The 19,816-nt window shown below is 44.2% G+C and overlaps 1 protein-coding gene across 1 annotated transcript in view; it reads right to left on the bottom strand.

The window, feature by feature from the left end:
* The window catches only part of CTCFL (CCCTC-binding factor like), a 197,308-nt gene that overhangs the window by 116,262 nt on the left and 61,230 nt on the right, over nucleotides 1-19,816 (bottom strand). Inside the window, exons 4-6 of the mRNA XM_069201618.1 lie at nucleotides 18,983-19,153; nucleotides 5,726-5,859; nucleotides 1,907-2,027 (exon numbers count right to left, since the gene is read on the bottom strand). Of these exons, the coding sequence (XP_069057719.1) occupies nucleotides 1,907-2,027; nucleotides 5,726-5,859; nucleotides 18,983-19,153 (426 nt within the window). The remainder of the gene's footprint in view (nucleotides 1-1,906; nucleotides 2,028-5,725; nucleotides 5,860-18,982; nucleotides 19,154-19,816) is intronic.

Below are 19,816 nucleotides of genomic sequence, written 5' to 3'. Positions count from 1 at the left end.
TACGTATATTTTGGGAATTAAGACAGGAATTGTCTGTGGAGGACAATGTGGTATTACGCAATGGTAGACTGGTGCCACCGGAATGTCTTAGAGACAAATTGTTAGACATTTGTCATGAAGGACATTTAGGTATTTCTAAAATGAAGAGCAGAGTAAAACAGCTATACTGGTGGCCCGGTATAGATGTTGCTGTTGAGAGGAAAGTGAGAGTGTGTGCTTTATGTAATGAATCGGAGAAGATTTGTTAACCTTTAATCCTCCTTTATGTCCATTATCTTGTCCGGATATGCCATGGGACAGGATTGGTTTAGATGTTACTGGACCAATTTATGATGATGGTGAAGCAAAATTCATTTTAGTGTTGATGGATCATTTCTCAAAATGGCCAGAGATAATGATTTCAACAAAAATGGATGCTTCAGGCATTGTGGAATTTTTGGATAAGGTGTTTATCAGAGAAGGATTGCCAAAGGTTATTTTAACTGATAATGGTCCTCAATTCCTGTCTGGCAAATTTAAGGACTATTTGAAAAGGAATGGCATTGTGCACAAAACTACTTCAGTATATCACCCTGCAGGAAATGGTGGAGTGGAACGTTTTAACAGGGTGTTAAAGAATGCTATACAATTAGCCAACAATGCAAAGTTATCATGGGAAAGAGAGGTATGGAAGACAATGTGGTCTTATAGAATAACGCCTAGTAACATCACAGGTAGTAGTCCATTTGAAATTATGAGGGGAAGGATTCCTTTAGGTAAGGATAATGTTGGCTGGATGGCAAAATCAAGAAGAAGTGATTGGTCTTTGGAAGTGGTTAAAAGAAATATAAGTGCAAAACAGGAAAATGCTAAAGCTGTGTATGACAGGAAACACAAATGCAAAACTGTAGAAATACACGTAGGTGACTGGGTTAGAGTCAAAATACCTGGGTTTAAGAGAAAGGGAGCAGGGAAATTGTATCCACCATTACGTGTAGAAAAGGTTTTGTGCAATTCAGTTCTACTTAGTGATGGAAAGGGTTGGCATATTAGCAGAATTGCGCCTTTTAAGGGTGGTATTGACATGGAAAAGAAGGAAAATTTTAATATGGAAAAAAAGCAGAAGTTTTGGTTAAACGATCTAATGGAAAACCAGAGTGCACAAGATACTCAAGGGTTGAGTGAAAGAGGGATACCGCAAGAGAACAAAAATTTACAAGTGGCCACTGGCCGAGTTCAGGGCGAGGAACCAGATAGAAATGCAAAGTCTGGTAATGATGTTAGTAAATATGGTAGAGTGAGAGTGAGGTCTAAAATATTGAATGATTATCAATGTGACGTTTAGATATTTTCAGGATTATCTAAAATGTTGAATGATTATCAAATGTAACATTGAAAAAAATTTCCTGGATTATTTTTGGTTATGTCTGCATAATTAGTATGTTATATTTTAGTATGTAATATTTTTATCCCTTTTCTTCTCTTCTTTGTTTTTTGTTGAAATGGTTAAGGTATAATACAATTGCTTGTTATTGTTTCGTTTTCATTGTTATAAGGGGGGAGATGTGTTGTATTGTGCGAGTGTCCTCGCGCTTATAGCGAGAGCGGCCTCGCGCTTAGGAATGAAAGAATGTGTGTATTTACGAATGTTGGAACGGTTGTTTGGATGAGATGCGGGCAGAGAAGGATGGTCAGAGATGTTGGGGCTGTATTTTCCTGCAATTACCAATAAACATCGTAAGAAACTATTGCGGCTGGAGGATCATTACCACACAATGATGCTCAGCCCTCAACATCCCCCCCTCCCCAAAAGGCACACGCCTGAGAAATAGTGTCAGCATTGTGATTTAAATACGGCACAATCGTTTATCTTTATCATAAACTCACAGCCCTAGCCCAGGGTCAGTCTCGACACTACATCAGTTACCTGAATGAGTTCTCATGTGCCTTTTCAGCTTGTAAGTGTCTCTACTGGCGTAGCTGCAAAGACAGCACGGGAACGGACGCTCCCCGGTATGGGATCGGACATGGCGCTTCATTTTACTGACCTACAACGGTGCGCAGAAGCAAAAAGAGACAAGTTAGTCCAGACTCCTATCATCGTAGGGATCAGGTGCGACAATCACACATCCAACGTCACTCTTGGGAAGTCTGGGGGCCTAGGACAGAGAGACGGACTCATGCTGACAAGAAAACAGGTTACAGTACGCCCGCACCCTCATGCAACAGCCTTCAGAGAGATTCCTGGTGCTATCCTGGTTTACATCACGTGAACTCACTGAACTAAACGACACTGCGACAACATGAGCCAGGAAATCACAAACATCCAAAAATTGTTTGTGGTAACATTTTGCTTCCAGCTGTGGAGGGAACCTTCTTAGCGTTCCTAAATGGGTGACATACATTTTTTTTACCTTAAGCCCCCATATGAGATCCTCTATGCACTCCCCAGCTTAGTCTGCGGCTCACGCTCAATCTATTACCAAAGACATGCATTTCTTGCAATGAAGCCCATACAATCCCAAGATTTTATTGATGTAAGCCCTAGGCATACACCCTTAAGGGTTCTCCTTCTAAAAATGGTAACTGAACGTCTGACAATTGGTAATCTAAGGACGTATTGTTTACTTTTGAAGTGAGAAGCAGAAGCACAATGTGAGCGAGGAAATAAAAGAACACCGAAACAAATAGTGTTACACAATGTAAAACAAAACTCACACAAAATAATAACACAAAGCATGTAAACCTTAGCGCAGAAAGAACCAAGAGATCACTTGACTCACTTTTTCTGAAATGTACCCTGGTGTACCGACTAAGAATGGACATACGTACATTTGTCAAAACATCAAACTGTTCGTCATATGATAGATGTTGTTTTGAAATTTTGGCGCTGAACTGCCATTTCGATCCAGCAAGATAAATCTCATGCCAGGCCTAAACCTTCACTTTTTGTACATACAAGTCCCCCTAAGGTAGGCCCTATGTGACCCACTGGACAAGGTGCAATGTATTTAAAAGGCAGGACACAGACTCAAGTTGTACATGCCCTGGTAGTGATAAATCCCAAATTCATTTTTCACTGCTGCAAAGCCTATGCCTCCCATAGGATAACATTGGGAATACCTTTTTACATATTTTAGTGTAATTCTGAATCTGGAAGAGATATTTTTGTCAAGATTGATGTCTCTGAACTCAGAATTTGAAATCACAAATTATGGTGAGGCCAGATTTTAAATAGCAGTTCTGAAAATGCACCTCTTGGAAAGTTTGCATTTTCTTACTTTAGCCATTCACTACCTGGTTATGATGGTTATGAAATTAAATCTCTCTTTATGGCACCAGCCCACCATGACTTTGCATTCAAACCTGACAGTTCCAGGGCACCTTGTACCAAAGCGCTGACTAGTATCTGACAGCACACAAAATGTAGACAGGCACCTGATCTGATACTTTTGCTCAAATACTAAAATGCAGAGGCTGTGCAGATCAGCTGCTGCAAAAGGCTGAAAGCACAATGCACATATGTTAAGGCCAGAGTGGTTGCTCAATCTGAAGGAAGAGGAGTATGGTAGAAAAAAGCAAAGGAATAAATCCCAAAAGATCCAAGAATCTTCTATAGTCCCATCATGATTTCAACCGGTGTGACTGGGCAACTTTTCATCTACCTCCCAAGCAACAACCCCAAAATATGTGATTAAAAGTGCCTGAAGATTAGAGTTGCTGATGTTATTTCCACTCATAGGATCACCATGTTCATGGTGAAGTTGTTTGGTAGGGAAAGGTTGACGGGAATGTTTCCATCTTCTAAACTGACTTCTTTAGATATTATGAACATGAGTTATACTACTGAGATGCCAATGGGTTAATTCAAAGGTTCAGTAGGACATTAAAAGAGTGTATGCACTTCTTGCTTGGCACTTGTTCTGCAATAGGAACTTTCCTGAATAAGAGAGTGAAAGCCTATTAGCTTTCAAATTACATGACAGACTTTATGAAAGAGGAGGCTAGAGAATACCGTAGGTGGCCAAAAAATCAGAAAGGACTGAGATAGATGAAGAATGTATAACAGAATAGTGGCAAAGAGCCAAAAAGTGCAAAGCCTGTGTTCTTATAAACAAGTTGTCCACATCAAGGAAGGAAGTTGTCGGAGAGTAAGGACCTTATTTAGAGCTTGGTAGACTATGGTGAATGTCCTGTCTTCCACACTACAGTTATGTTATAGCGTATGGCACTTGTAATACAGCAGCCGGGAAATTATCACATTTGAACACAGCACCCCATCCTTCGAGCTCTAAATAATGCCCTAAGTTCACACGATACATCCGTTAGAAGAGGTCATCTTTTTTGTGTGTAATTTAATCTGCATGTCGGACTGTAGAGATTGAAAGGTGCAACTTGTAATAGTAATTAAAGTCTGGGTACCGGGGCTAGAGGGAGATGACTTTTAATAAGAAGAAGTTAGAGTGATGCACATGTAGCATTTGGATAACTATGTGTGTTGATGAAGATATAATCAATACAGATGCCCATCTCTCAGGGGCAGTGAAATTCCATCGTAAACAGTTTGGTATCTATGGGACACATTTAAATAATGGCAGCAACATGACATTCCCCCAGAAAATGCATCGTTTCTGTTGACCCTTGTTTCTGTTCCTCCCCTCATTTACAGATCTGGGCAACGTGATGTGTCTGATGGTGGACTTGCGACAGGCTTCCCGATGGGAACGACTCATGCGAGGTAGCTAATGGCACTGGGAATGCTGTTGGAGAGGACACCCAATTTAAAACGGCCCGTCAAATGACACTTCCATGGGCATCCTTCTCGTCAAGGTCCACCATGCAATCCATGGCAGTTCTGGACTAGAAAGGTACAGATTTGTCTTTTAAATACTGGGAGAAAGCTCCTAGTGTATAGGGGGCATTTGTCATGTAATTTGTTCAGATGGACCCCTACTTAGGGAGGGAACGATTTTCAGAAATAACATAAATTACAATAGGGCTGCTAAGCAACCAAGGGTTGTATGTCAAAACACTGACCGCAAAAATGTTGTTACAAAAATATTGTAGGCAGAATATTGACTACTCACATATCATGCTAAGTACATATTTACTGTTCTTAACTTCACATCTATGCACCATGAAGATACATATAGCATCAAAGTACAAATGCGGAGTTACGTATAACATCTGTACTGAACTACATATATTCACCTTCACAAAACAGTTGAAGTCGAAAGTCCCATTCTCACCACCCTGCCACCATACCCAAAAGCAGCTCCCGCCATGTACATGGTGATCCACTTCAGGAGAAATATGCCCACCTGCAAGACGGGCATCTTTAAATTAGACAGCCCGGTCCTGGTGCATGAGGTGGAGGTACTGCCTACTGCCTCTGCTACATCAGCAGTACAACTGCCAGGCTGTAAGTGTTGTGTTTGTAGGGGAAGGTGTGTGTTATGTGCATTTCGGAAGGTTGATGAGAAATGTTTCTGTTGAGAGTTTTGAAATCAGTGTTAAACATACAGATGAGCTCACTGCTGGAAGAGCTCTAAGGTGGCAAATGAAGGTGACTGGAATAATGCAGGTGTTTATGGTTTTAAGCAGTGTAGTACACTTCATTTTGGTGAGGGCAATGCAACTGGAGGTGGTGACATTCATATGAACTCTAAACAGGTTCAGCAACTCAAAAGATTTTTAAAAGCTACAAAATAACAATTTGCCTCTCACAAAAACAGCAAGAACTTACTTCAACACTTGCATAATCACAAATGGTGCACTTGAAGGGCTTCTCATTGGTGTGTTTGTAGCGTCTGTGTCTCACAAGCTCCCCACTGGTCACAAAGGCCATCTCACAATCAGGGCACTTATGTGGACGGACCCCTGAAACATAAACATAGTAATTTATTTTTCACCAACAGTTCCTTTTATTCTCAATAATAAACTGGCATCTGTACACCTTTATAACCTTGGATAAAATAAATATTTCTTCTGAACCGACAAATATACATGGAGTCTGATGATAGATTAGGTTTCTATGCCTATATAATCTCCCTGTTCCCCTTTGTACTGCAAGAGACTATTAGGGTGTTATTTGGAGGAGAATTGTAAGAGGACAGCCACCAAAAATTGGTGGCTGTCTCAGTAGTCTACACTTGCTTCCCTCCGTCCTCTGGAGGCTGGGGGAATGGGTTTCCAGGCTCGCTCTATTGGGAAACTCCGTTTTTGCTGACCCAACTGGTCATCAGAAGGTCAGCCCTCTTTAGGACTTCCTCACTGACATTATCCCTGCCAGTGTATGCCCTCGACAGTCTCTTGGACAGCCATGCCAATTATGGCTGCCCAAGGCACAAACACTCCCAGCAACTGTGAGGACATTATTTACATGAATTTTGTTTTCATAAATAACAAGTGATGGCAGATTTGTGAATTCATGCTGGTTCTACTCTCGCCTTTCCACCACCAAACGGCTCCTGCCATGGACATATAGACTTACGAGGTGCCTTGGGAGGGGGACAGGAAACGAGTTCTGTACCAGCAGACAACTTCAGATTTGGGAGGCCGGCTGCGGCTGGTATAACAATGATTTGCAACCTATATCGCTGTTGCAAACCTTTGATCGGATACTAACACCTCAAAGTGGATGGTATCTACTGCAGATCGGCAGCTCTATGTGGGGGACAACTTACACAGTGAGAATGTGGACTGAGTGCATCATGGTTTGACACACAGCGGTCCAGGGGGTCTATAATTACCTCTGCATCAGGCCAATTACAGCCATTATTCCTTTAAGAGACAGGACTAGAATCTCAGCATTTTACAAGCTCCAATATTAAGAGGCTGGAGTGTTGGCAGGCTGAATTTCTTCTGAGGTGTTAATCACAACATTCACAGTGATTACGTAGAATTTGCAGAGGTAATCCTGTCTCATTAACATGCATGAGGTAAGATGTCTGAGAATCCATCCGAATGCCAATTTTACAGTGTGACAGATTAGTACATCCAGCGCAGCGCCCAAAAAAAAGACTGCGCCCACTGTTCTGCAATTTACTTGTTTCTGAACATTAATAACCTTATCAAACATCGACAATTATTTGACCCTCTGCCAAGGATTTGTTGATGAAAGGATAAAGGTTAGTAAATACAGTTACTCTCTTTGCAAAAACCACACTTCTTGGATCATGTAGCGACTTACTGAGTACATCAGCTCACTATGTTTGTACATCAGCTCACTATGTTTTAACTGAAGTCCATGTCACCATGCCACAGTTTTTTGTAAAACCGGGAAGGTACCCTACCATTACATATACACATGAACCACCTGTTGTTGCAATAGTGGTGGCTTGAGACTTTCTGACGAACATGAAATGGTATCATATGGGGAAGAAGGGAGAATGGGAGCAAGGCGTAGGGAGGGAAGTGGGAGCAAAGCAAAACAGACAAAGAGAGAGAGAGTAGGAGAAAGGCAACACAGACAAAGGGAGGTGGGGAATTTACAAAACAAGAAGGGCAACAGGAGGGAAAGACAGAACCAGCAAAGAAAAGCAGACAATGGGAGCGATGGTGAGGGTAAGGCATAATAGACAAAAAGATGGACAGTTGGGCAAGGCAGCACAGATAAAGGGAGGGGACAAGGCAATGCACACAAAGGGAGGGAGGGCAGGGGCAAAGCAACAGAGACAACAGGTGGAAGGGCGGGGGAAGGCAACACTGACAACAGGAGGGAGGGTGGGGGCAAGCCAACAGGGACAATATGAGGGAGGGAAGGGGCCAGGCAATTCGGACAACAGGACGTGCAGCAGGCATAAGGCAACACGGACAACAGAAGGGAGAGTGCGGGTGAGGCAACACAGACCAGGGGAGGGAGAGTGGAGCCAAGGCAACAGGGACAAACCAAGGCAACAGGGACAAAAGAAGGGATGGTGGGGGCAATGCATCACAGACAACGGAAAGAGGAAGGGACGGTGGAGTCAATTCAACACGGATGACATAAGGAGATGTTTGACCCGTCAGCCTTAGGATGATCTTTCCCCGAACCTTTTGCCTACTTGCCTCATATTTTTGCTGAATCATTTTGTTGGCCTCAGGACTCTGAGCACTTTATCACTGCTGACCTGTGCTAAAGTGCATGTGCTTCTCCCATAAATATGATAAGTGTTGGAAATGGCCCTTCGTGCAGGGTCATCTCAAGCATTTTGCCTTCCTCCTCGTTTTCTGACCTTGTTTTTGTTGGGACTCGGTGCATTTTACCATTGCTAACCAGTATAAAGTACTTGTGCTCTCTCCTTAAAATGTGGTAATATTGTTTTATCCACAATAGGCATATTTAATTTACTTGTAAGTCTGGTAAAGTGCACTATAAGTGTATAGGGCCAGTAAATTAAATGCTACTAGTGGACCTGCTGCAATGATTTTGCCACCCACTACAGTAGTCGTGTAAACATGTCTCAGGCCTGCCACTGCAGACCCTGTCTATGCAGTTCTAAACTGCCATTTCAACCTTGCAAGTGCACCCACTTATCAAATATATGGTAGAATGCAGTCCGGAGTTAAGTTAAATCCTCATTATCACAAATTTTAAGGAGTGCTGAAAGACACCAGTTTATCGGGCACTGTTTCACGTTTGAGGTACGATTTCTTGGTTATACGTGGACACAATTAGTATTGATTAACTTTTTTTTGTTGAAGGTAGTATGAGCTCAGCATGCTGTGAAGTCATTTTAGTAATGTTTTGGGGTGGTTTATTTAATTTATTATTTTTTCATTGAAATGCACATCAACACATCACTCAAATGTTTGATCATGTGCATAATGAAAAAGACAAGAATGGCTGCTGATGGGTTTTTTATGTGTTATAGTTTCCCCCGCCGAAGGGCTTTCAGCCAAAAATGCATTGGGTTTACATCAGCTTGGTTATGCAGAATGATGAGTGGATTCCAACATGTTGGGAAAAAAGTCTGGGTGGGAATTTCCCATACATCTGAAGATTGGCTACATGTTGCCTTTGCACCAATATAGTAAGCATTGGAGAACGTTTATTAAAAGACTGGATTAGATGGATTAAACTGGAATATTTTCTGAATGTCTCTGACTTCCGCTGTGCGCCTTGGTGTTTGTGTGCTATGTGCATACCTGCTTGTCTCATGAGTGCACCCACTTGCCAGGCCCAAACCTTCTGTTTTATTACATATGTCACCCCTAAGGTAGGCCCTTGTTAGCCACAAGGGCAGGGTGCAGAGTATTAAAAAAGTTGGACATGTACTTTAAAGTTTCACATGACCAGGTAGTGAAAAGCTGCTAACTTCGTTTTTCACTACTGCAGGGTTATCTCTCTCTCAGAGGTTAACTTTGGGGTTACCTTAAAGCATCCTTCAAGTGTAACTTTCAATTGGTAAAAGATAGAAATTAGGAGTTTAATGTCTCTGAATTCACAATTTAAAATCACAATTCATGGTGAAGTCGGATTTTATATTGTTAGTCTGAAAATGCCACTTTTATAAAGTTGCCATTTTCTTACTTTAACCACTGTATGCCTCAGCCTGTCTTTGAATAAACGTCTGGGGTGGATGATAGCTGGGCTTTGTGCATTCCCTCTAGACAGTTACACACAAAGGGAGCTTGGGTGTGAAATTGGCATACTGATGGCCCATCACCAGGGTGAAGGGTCTTCCTGGGCTAGATGGGAGAGAGGAGTTAACACTTACATCTGAATAATAGGGATGAGCCTCTCCTCAAACAAAGGGCTGCATAACCTCATCCAGAGTGTCTGAAGCCAGGGAAGGAATGGCATGGACCTTGTGATCTTCAAGGGGCCTCTTTGAAGTCTTCCCCATTTCAAAGGCACATTTGGGTATAAGTACTGGACCCCAAACCCACAGAACGTGGAACCAAGTACACTGCCAGGAAGAAGGACTGCTGTTCTGCCAGGAGGGACTGAAACTATGCAACTGCATTGCTGTGTCGACCTACTGCTTGCTGTGAGCTATGCTGTAGGAGCGACTGCCACTTTGCTATTTGCTTTACTGTGCTGGCTGCTGCCCGCTGCTTCTTGCCTAAAGTAAGAATGACTGGACTTGCTCTCTACATCCTTGCACCCAATAGTCTCCAAGGGCTTCTTGGCTTGCCCACTGTTCTCCTGCATTCCCAGGGACATCAAATACTGCCTGCAACTCTCCTGGCCTGAGGTGTCCCTCTCGAGTCCTGGGCCTCAGACGTGGGTTCTGCAGCAGATTTCTGCAAAAACAGACATATTGATTTGAGTGAGTCAGAAATTCCAACACATCGCTTCCTCGGCGGAGACGCTGCTCAACAAGAGAGAATTCACAGCCTGCACAGCTTGACAATGCCGCTCTGCAAGGCTCGACAACATATCGCATTCACATCAGTGTAGCCCGTCTACGTGAAAAATACAAGCTCATCATGCCCTCGACATCAACGCTTTACTCCATTAAAGGTACTGTTTCAGCTGGCCCTGCCTGGGTTCCGTAGCCGGCCTACCCTCCATCATAGTCGGACAGAATTTTGGATTTGCACCAATCCCTTGCAAGCTCAAGTAACCTTTTGACTGCTAGTGACTTCCAAGCACTGCTTTCACATTTAATGTTTGAAAATGTATATCTTGACTTCTACTGTTTGGATTTTTGTCAATTTGGTCTTGTTTTACTCAGATAAATATGTTCTAATATTCTTAACTGGCGTGAAGTCTTTCTGTGGTGTCCTTCACTGTGTTACTGTAAATAAGTGTTGCACAAACACTTTGCACATTGCCTCTTAAGTTAAGACTGACTCCTCTGTGCTAAGCTTCCAGAGACAGAGAGAGAGAGAGAGCGAGCACATATTAATTTAGGTTGTGTCTGACTTACCCTGACTAGGACTGTGGTAACTACTTGGACAGAGTGCGTACCTCTGCCAACCAGACACCCAATTTCTAACAGTAACATTGATGTATACACAACTGGCATATTTAATTTACTTGTAAGCCTCTCGTAGAGTGGTATACCATATGCTCAGTGCGGGTAAATTAAATGCTACTAGTGGGCCTGCAGCATTGCTTGTGCCATCCACACAAGTAGCTCCTTAAACATGTCTCAGGCCTGCCACTGCAGGGTCTGTGTGTGCAGTTTTACCACCACTTCGACCTGACATTTAAATCCTTTTGCCAGCATACCTTTTATTACACGTGTCACCCTTAAGGTATGCCCTTGGTAGCCCATAGGGCAGGGTGCTGTGAAAGTAAAAGGTAGGGCATGTATTTTAGGTTTTGCATGTCCTATTAGTGCAAAACATGCAAATTCACTTTTCACTACTGTGAGGCCTACCCCTCTCATAGGTTAAAATTGGAAATTCTGTATTACACTCTTAAACTGTAATTCTTGATTGAAAAGGATTAGCTATGTCATGTTTCATATCACTGAAATTGTAATGATAAATCCTCTTTACTGGTCAAGTCAGATTTAACATTATTATTTTAGAAATGACACTTTTAGGAAGTGGACATTTTTCTGCTCTTACAGCTCTGTGTGCCTGCAGCCTGTCTCCAATACACGTCTGAGGCTGTGGCAGCTATACTTTGTGCATTGCCACTAGACTGCCACAAACACAGGAAGGTTAGGTGTGACTGAGCACTCATCTGCATTCTGATGGCTCTTACCGGGCAGGAAGGAGTTGATACTTACGCCTGAATAGGCAGTGCCTGTCCCCACACAAATGGCTGATCACCCCCTACTAATAGGTAAGGGCTAGGAAGAAAGGGCGTCTGTGCACTTCAAAGACCCTTTTTGGAAGTCTCGCCAAATTCAAAGGCACCAACTGAGAATGAGTACTGGATCTCAGACCCTACCAAATCAGACACTTCTGGACCTACAACTGGACTCTGTCAGAAGAACTGCTGTGCTGTAACAAGGACTGTTACTCTGCTGGACTGATGGCCTGGAAGAGCTGCTTTTCTGATGTGCTGCCCTGCTGCCTGATACTCTCTGTCCCTGCTGAGGGTGAGCTTGACTCTGCCTTGCACCCCAAGTGATCTCTAAGGCCTTGTTAGATTGCCTCCTGTTGTTTGAGACTCATGGATATCAAAGTCTCTACCCCTGCTCCTGTGTTCACTGGAAGTGGACCCAGATACTTGCAACAGGAAAATCAAAACATCTCCAATCTGCTTGGGGCAGATTTGGTGCATCAACCCTCTTACCAGTGCATCACTTTCAAGACTAGCGCGTCGCCTTGATAACCTAAAACTCGGAGCCACGCATTGCTGTTGCAGCAACTTGGAGAGATCGATGCACCCCTGCAACTGCTCATAGAAACCTGGCGCATCGCACTCGGAACCAAAGCATCTCGGCTCAGCACGTCATCTTCAGAACCTATGCATTGCCACCACTGCATGAACAAAATCAGTGCATCATTTAGACTGCGGGATAGACACCGATGCTTCACTTGACGCATTGCTCGTCTGCACCCTGCATCTCACTGTTGCGACCAGGATCAAAGTACTCTGCTCATCGGGCCTGCAAGGCTCTTGTCCCTGGCTTGGGATCCATCACAGTCTGCTTGAACTGTTGACTTTGACCCAGTCCAGCGTGACAAGGTAACCCCCATTCACACTTATTACTTCTAAGCGCAAGAACTCTTTTAATTCTTTAAAAAATCATAACACAGCTTCTACTCATTGGATTTTTGTTGTTTTGGTCTTGAATTATTTATAAAAATATTGTTTATTTTTCTAACCTGGTGTGGAGTTTTTTTGAGGTGTTTTAATTGTGTTGCTGTGTGTGGTGTTGCATAAATACTTTACACATTGCCTCTTTAGATAAGCCTAACTGCTCTGTGCAAGCTCCCAGAGGATGAGCACAGGTTGTCTTTTAGTGTATATCTGACTTACCCTGACTGGGATTGTGATTCCTGCTTGTTGAGGGTGCATACTCTGACAAGCAGAAACCAATTTCTAACAGGACGGAGTGTGTGTGGTTGGGGGTACGCAAGGGAGGAGCACAGAGGGGGAGAAGTAAACAAGGGAGACAAAAGTAATAGACACACTTTGGTAGGGTACTTAAACATAAAGAAAGAACAAGCACTTACAAAATGTGCCTTCAAAGGACACATGTCATATATGCCCATGTTTCAGGAGATGGACAAATGCACAAAGAGAAAGATGCCTACACCAGCTGACCAATAAAAAGCACGGACATCAGAGCGTCAATTAAGTCAACCAAGAGTAAGCAAGGGAATTTCTTTAAGCCCACTGATAGAAAACAAACAGTCTCAAATAGGCCGCATGTGCACCACTTTTGAGGTGCATGTATAAATGTTATATGTACTTTAATGAGCAGTGTTAGTTTTGGGAGGCCTGCACAAATGTTATGTGGAGTTTAGGAAGCAGTATTAGTTTTGAGGGGCGTGCACATTGTACCAGCTGAACTATGTTGGGCATAGGGAAGTTATGAGGTGTTCGCACAAACTGATGTCTGGACTATGGGACTGGAGCAGTTTTGGAGTTCTTAAACAAAGTGTTGAATTGATAGGGGAGTATTAGTTACGAAGTATATGCACAAAGTCTTCCCTGCCCCCCACCACATCTTCAACAAGGCCAGCCAAATCATCGCTCCCCAGCTCCGGGCCATCATCAACAGCTCCCTCGAGACCGCAACCTTCCCAGATATTTGGAAACACGCCGAAGTCAACGCTCTTCTCAAAAAACCCAAAGCAGACCCTGAGGACCTCATAAACTACCAACCTATCTCTCTATTCCCCTTCCCCGCAAAGGTCATAGAGAAGAGAGTAAACATACAACTGTCTCGCTTCCGAGAAGACAACAACATACTCAACGTCTCCCAGTATGGATTCTGCAAAAACCATAGCACCAAGACCACCCTCATCGCCTGTACAGATGACATCAGGCCCAGATTGGACAAGGGCGAAACCGTCGCCCTCAATCTCCTAGACCTCTCCGCAGCTTTCGACACCGTATGCCACCAAACCCTTCTCACACGCCTCTTCGACGACAGAATTCACCACAAAGCCCTGGATTGGCTCACCTCCTTCCTCTCCGAAAGAACCCAAAGAGTTCGCCTCCCTCCTTTCTGGTCTAGAGCCACCAAGACCATCTATGGGGTCCCCCAGGGATCCTTCCTCATCCCCACCCTCTTCAATATCTACATGGCTCCTCTCGCCAACATCATCCGCCCCCATGGCCTCACCATCATTTCATACGCTGATGACACCCAGCTCATCATCTCCCTCATGAGGAGCCCATGTAACGCCAAGAATAACCAACACGCCGGACTCCTCACCATCGCTAACTGGATGACAGCAAGCCACCTCAAATTGAACTCAGAAAAAAACGAGATCCTCATCTTCGGTCCCAACAAGACAGCATGGAACGACTCTTGGTGGCCCACCACCCTTGGACCACCCCCAACACCCACCACCCATGCACAAAATCTCGGCATCATACTGGACTCATTTCTCTCCATGACTCAGCAAATTAACGCCATATCATCCTCCTGCTTCAACACCCTTCGCATGCTACGCAAGACTTTCAAATGGATTCCTTTAGAAACAAGAAGAACGGTCATCCACGCTCTCATAAGCAGCAGACAGGACTATGGCAACGCCCTCTATGCTGGGACCACAGCCAAGCTTCAGAGAAAACTCCAGCGCATCCAGAACACAGCCGCACGTCTCATCCTCAACCTCCCTCGCCATGAACACATCTCCGCTCACCTCAGATCCCTACACTGGCAGCCCATCAACAAATGGATCATATTCAAAATACTTGTCCACGCTCACAAAGCCCTCCACGACACCTGACCGGCCTACCTCAACGAACGAATCAACTTCCACAAACCAACTCGAAAGCTCTGTTCCACCGACCTCGCCCTCTCAGCAGTCCCCGGCATCCAACGCACCACCTCCAGCGGCAGGTCCTTCTCCCACCTCGCAGCCAAGACCTGGAACTTCCTCCCAACCAACCTACGCAAGACCCAGGACCTCCTAACCTTTAGAAAGCACCTCAAAATGCAGCTCATCGAGCAGTAACCCACCACCCCCGCCCAGCACCTTGAGACCCTACCGGTTGAGTAGTGCGCTTAAAAAATATATTTGATTGATTGATTGATTGATTGGTTGGTTTACATAGGGCAGAGAGCAGGTTTCAAGCGTTGTATGGAGTTTTCATGTCAGCATTAGTTCAGCAGTGCATGCACAAAGGAGTGCATGCACGTCATTGTATATAATTGACAGTATAGTGTTGAGCAGTGCATGCACAAAACACAAAGCACTACGAGCTCTGATGTGCATGCACCAAGCTCTATGAAATATACAGGATCAGGATAGCATTAGTTAAGAGCACTATGCACAATGTGTTGCGTGGCCAATATCAATCAATAGATTTGTAGAGCGCTACTTGTCACTGTGAAGATATCCAGGCACAGGCAGGATCCAGTGGATTAGCCAAATAGCCAGGTATTCAGGGACTTTTGGAATGCTAGAAGAGATGGAGAGATCCACAGATGAAAGGGTAGCTCGTTAACTGCCTCTGCTGCCTGGGTAGGAGAAGGCACAACCTCCACATCTGCCACGCTGGATGCAGGGTGTGAGGGTTAGAGAAAGGGACACAGAGAGGAAGTGTCAGGTAGGCTGCTGGACGTTCAGGAGGTGGTTCAAGTAGGCAGTTTCGTATGTTGTGTGGGATCTTATATGCATGGGCCAGGAGCTTGTCCAAGCATCTTTTCTGTACAGGGAGCCAGTGTCGTTTACTGAGGTAGAGGGTGGTGTGGGTGCATCTAGGGAGATCCAGGACAAGCCTGGCTGCAGTGTTCTGTATGGTTAATCGTTCTTGGAGGAGATGAGCTGTGATCCCTGCATAAAGAGCTTTGCCAAATTCCAGTAGGCTGGAGATGAAGGCCTGGGTGAGGGTGCATCTGGAGCTTTGGGGTAACCATTTGAATATCTTACAAAGAATGCAGAAGATGAAGAAGCAGGACGAGGAGACAGAGTTGACCTGATTAGTCATGGTTAGACTGTTGTCCAGAATGATGCCTAGGTTCATAGAATGGTCAGTCGGAGTATGAGTAGTTTCGAGTTCTGAGGGCCACAATGATGTGTCCCTTGAGGAGCGTTTGTTTCCGAAGTCAGTACCTCTGTCTTGTCCGGGTTCAGCTTCAGGCAGTTGTCCTTTATACAGTTGAAGTCTGTCATGCAGTTGTGGAAGTTGGTGTTGTCTTCAGGGAGGGAGAGGATGAGCTGTGTGTCGTTTGCATAGGACATGATGTGGAGTACGTGTGTTTTGGCAATGCTGTGTTGAAGAGGGTGAGGCTGAGCGTGGATCCCTAAGGTGCTCCATGGATGATTTCCTTGGGTGAAGCAGGGAAAGTTGACTTTTTGCGTTCTTCTGGTGAGGAAAGAGGCGATCTATCTTGAATGCCTATGTTGTGCAGCCTTGTGACGAGTCTATGGCTGGAGACCACATCAAAGGCTGCCGAGAGGTCTAGGAAGATCAGTGCCACATTCTCTGAACAGTTGAGTGGGGCTTTCTTTGTCATCGGTAGCTGCAATGAGTGATGTCTCGGTGATGTGGTTGCTGCGGACTGCAGATTGGGATGAGTCAAGTAGGAGGTTTTGTTCCAAATGTGAGGAGAGTTGTAGGATGGTGGCCTTTTCTAATACTCTGGCCGGGAACAGGAGCAGGGAGATCTTTCGGTAGTTGTTGAATTTGCTGGGGTTTGCTGATGGTTTCTTTAGCAGGGGATTGATTTCTGCGTGGTTCTAGTCATCAGAGAAGGTGGACGTGGCAATTGAGGTGTTGAATTAGGTGTTCAGTACGTGGCAGATTCTGGCTTCGCCTAGGTTGAAGATGTGGTGAAGCCCTGGGTCAGTTGGGGCTCCAGAAGACCAAATTCATGATGGAGGGGCTGTCATTTGGGGCGAGCTGGTTTCATTCGTTTAGCACAATGGTTGTGGTGGTAGCAGGGTCATTGTATTACTTAAAGAAGTCAGTGGCCGTGGGCTGGAGTTTGAAGTTTCTGTAAATGTTAGCAATCTTGCGGTGGAAGAAATTAAGGTTGTCACTGAGTTCCTGGGCAGGGGCAATGTTCTTTGTTGCAGCTGAAAGGTTAGAGAATTCTTTGATGATGCTGAAGAGTTTGCTGTTATTGGAACTTCATTCGATGCGTGAGGCTAAGGCCTTTTTTCTATGATTCTCTCAATTGTCTCTGGTAGACACTGAGGGCTGTCTTGAAGGTAGTCTTCTCAGTTGTGTCCTTGTTGGTGCGCCATCTCCTTTCCAGTTGTTTACAGTGTTGTTTAGCAGTTCTGAGGTATTCAGTGTACCAGCAACCTGCTTGGTGGACCTTCTGTGGATGTTATTGCCAACAGGAGTGACACTGTAGGCACAATTGGTGATCTAATTGTTAAAGTTTCTGATATTCTGGACTAGGTTGTTGAAGAAGATGGTGTGGGTGATGTTGAGGGTGTTGATTCATGTGTCCTTTGAGACTTTGCTTCAGCTGCGGTAGGGGGCACTGGGCAGACTGGGGGAGGAGGTCCATGAGCAGGTGATGTTGAAGTGGATGGAATGGTCAGTCCAGGTGAGCTCTGTGGTGTCACTGTACCTGATGCGTTTGCTGGAGGTGAAGATGGGGTCTTTCGTGTGCCCTTAGGTGTGAGAGGGGTGGTGGATGAGTTGGGTGAGTCTGATGTTGTTCATGCTGTCGAGAAGATTGGTAGTGTTGATGGGGTCTAGCGTGTGGCCTGTGGTGTTTGTGGGATGGTGGACAAGTTGGTGAGTCTGACACTCATGCTGTCAAGGAGATTGATACTGCTGATGTCATTATGGTCATCAAGATACTATGTAACTGTTTTGAACTTAGAGGATTGTTGCATACAATTCCGTTTTAAATGGAAGGGGTTAGTAGCAGATTGAGTGCATAGGACTGATTGCCTTATCGGGAAGTGCATGGAAGAAGTTCTCCTGTCAGTTCACTTTTAGGGTTTTTCTCACATGTATTAAGGGGTTGCTGGTTGACAACTACTATCATTTTTTCAGCATGGGCAGACAACCCGCCATCCAAAAGCCATAGGTAACCGATAACATCACTTTTATTTTATTTGCACCATTTGCAACAATCTTAAATGGCTTCCATGCCTGTTAACGACATTTATGCATTAACAGGCATGGAAGGCATGGATACACAACGTGCTATGCTCACCCAAAAGCTGGGGCGGAGGCAAGACAACACGGACAACATGAAGGAGGGTGGCAGCCTGGGAACACGAAAACAGAAGGAGGGAGGGGTGCTGCCTGGATAAGAGGAAAAGTGTACTTGAGAGCCAGCTGAAAACAACACACTCTGCTAGAGTGCTTAAACACAAAAAAATAAATTACGCCTAGAAAAAAGTGATCAGCGGAAGGACACAAGTAATGTGTCTGTGCTCCAAGGGAGGGACAAACACACATAGAGGAAGGAAGCTGGAGGGAAACCTACAGCAGCTGACCAATCAAAACAAGCAAATGAGAGTGACAGTGATGCCAACCAGTGGTAAGCAATGGGCAGTCCCTATGCCCACTAACTGAAAATTAAATGTCTCAAAGAGACAGCTCATGCACTGTCTAGGTAAGACTTAAAAAGCATTTTAGTAGAGGTGACTAATTGAAACTTTACCTTGTATATTCGGTAGAAAAAAGTCCTTCGACACATCCACAAGTATCCACAAGTAAACATCAAACACGAAAAATATCTTCCCAGATCAAGTTAATTTTACTTTCACATTAATTGACACAAATCACTTCAAAGCTTGATACTTATACTGTAAGCAGTCTCTACTAACTAAGCACACTCAAAACCTCGACAACAGACATTATGGCAGTTAAGAGGGCTTAATGTAGAAAGTGCTAAGATATGGTAATATTTGTGGATAGAGGTACAGAAATTGGAATAACTTAATATAACATGAGCATTTCTGAAGGCTTTTTAATGGTAATTATTCTACAGGAATGACAGGGGCAGCATACCCATATGTGTATTCATATGGTTCCGCAGGAGGGTCACGGTGCGAAATGCCTTGCTGCATAGGTGGCACATATGTGGTCTCTCGCCTGTGTGACTCCTCTGGTGACGCATGAGGCTGAAGAGCTTCGCACAGCTGAACACACATTGGTTGCATTGGAAAGTTTTTACTTCGCCTATGGATAAAAAATACAAATGCAATTGTGTAGAAAAAGGATGGTAAAATAAAAACTTGTTACTGCACCAATAACTTTATGAAAGCACATAATAAGCAGAAAGAAAGCATCGGACAAGCTTTCAGATCCAAATAGAGTACCCAAGAGCATCAACTCCACACAAGAATTTTGTGACGGATAAAGTTGCTTCTTTATAGATAAGAGAAAACAAATTTTCGGAAAGCATTCTCAGAAATGCAGACAACAAAGTAGTACTTTTGGATAAGAATACTAATGATCGTCAATCTTTCTCTCCAAGATCGATTTTAGAGGTGAAATTCGGATCACCACACAACGTGTGCCTCCCTGTATCTTAAAATCAATTTTATCTGTAGTCAAGAATTCCATGTTGACTTTACTGAATGATTCACTTTCTCATGGGATAATTATGAAATCCTTTAATGATGCAGTACAAATACTCCTGCTAAAAGAACAAGGGGAAGACACTACACTTCAATGGCTCTTGTTAGACCCCCTTTTGAAGGGCCACGGGCATGCAGGGGCTACTTGCACTGGGCCCAACCGTGGTGGTTAAGGCCTTTTACTCCAGATGTCCCAGGGCCCGACCTACTATGGATCCAGCTAGAATGGACCAAGAACAGCTTCTGCACTTGATTATCAGTG

This window comes from Pleurodeles waltl, chromosome 7 (genome assembly GCF_031143425.1).
Source record: "Pleurodeles waltl isolate 20211129_DDA chromosome 7, aPleWal1.hap1.20221129, whole genome shotgun sequence".
In the NCBI taxonomy this organism is placed as follows: Eukaryota; Metazoa; Chordata; class Amphibia; order Caudata; family Salamandridae; genus Pleurodeles; species Pleurodeles waltl.
This window is presented reverse-complemented; position numbering and strand designations above follow the sequence as displayed.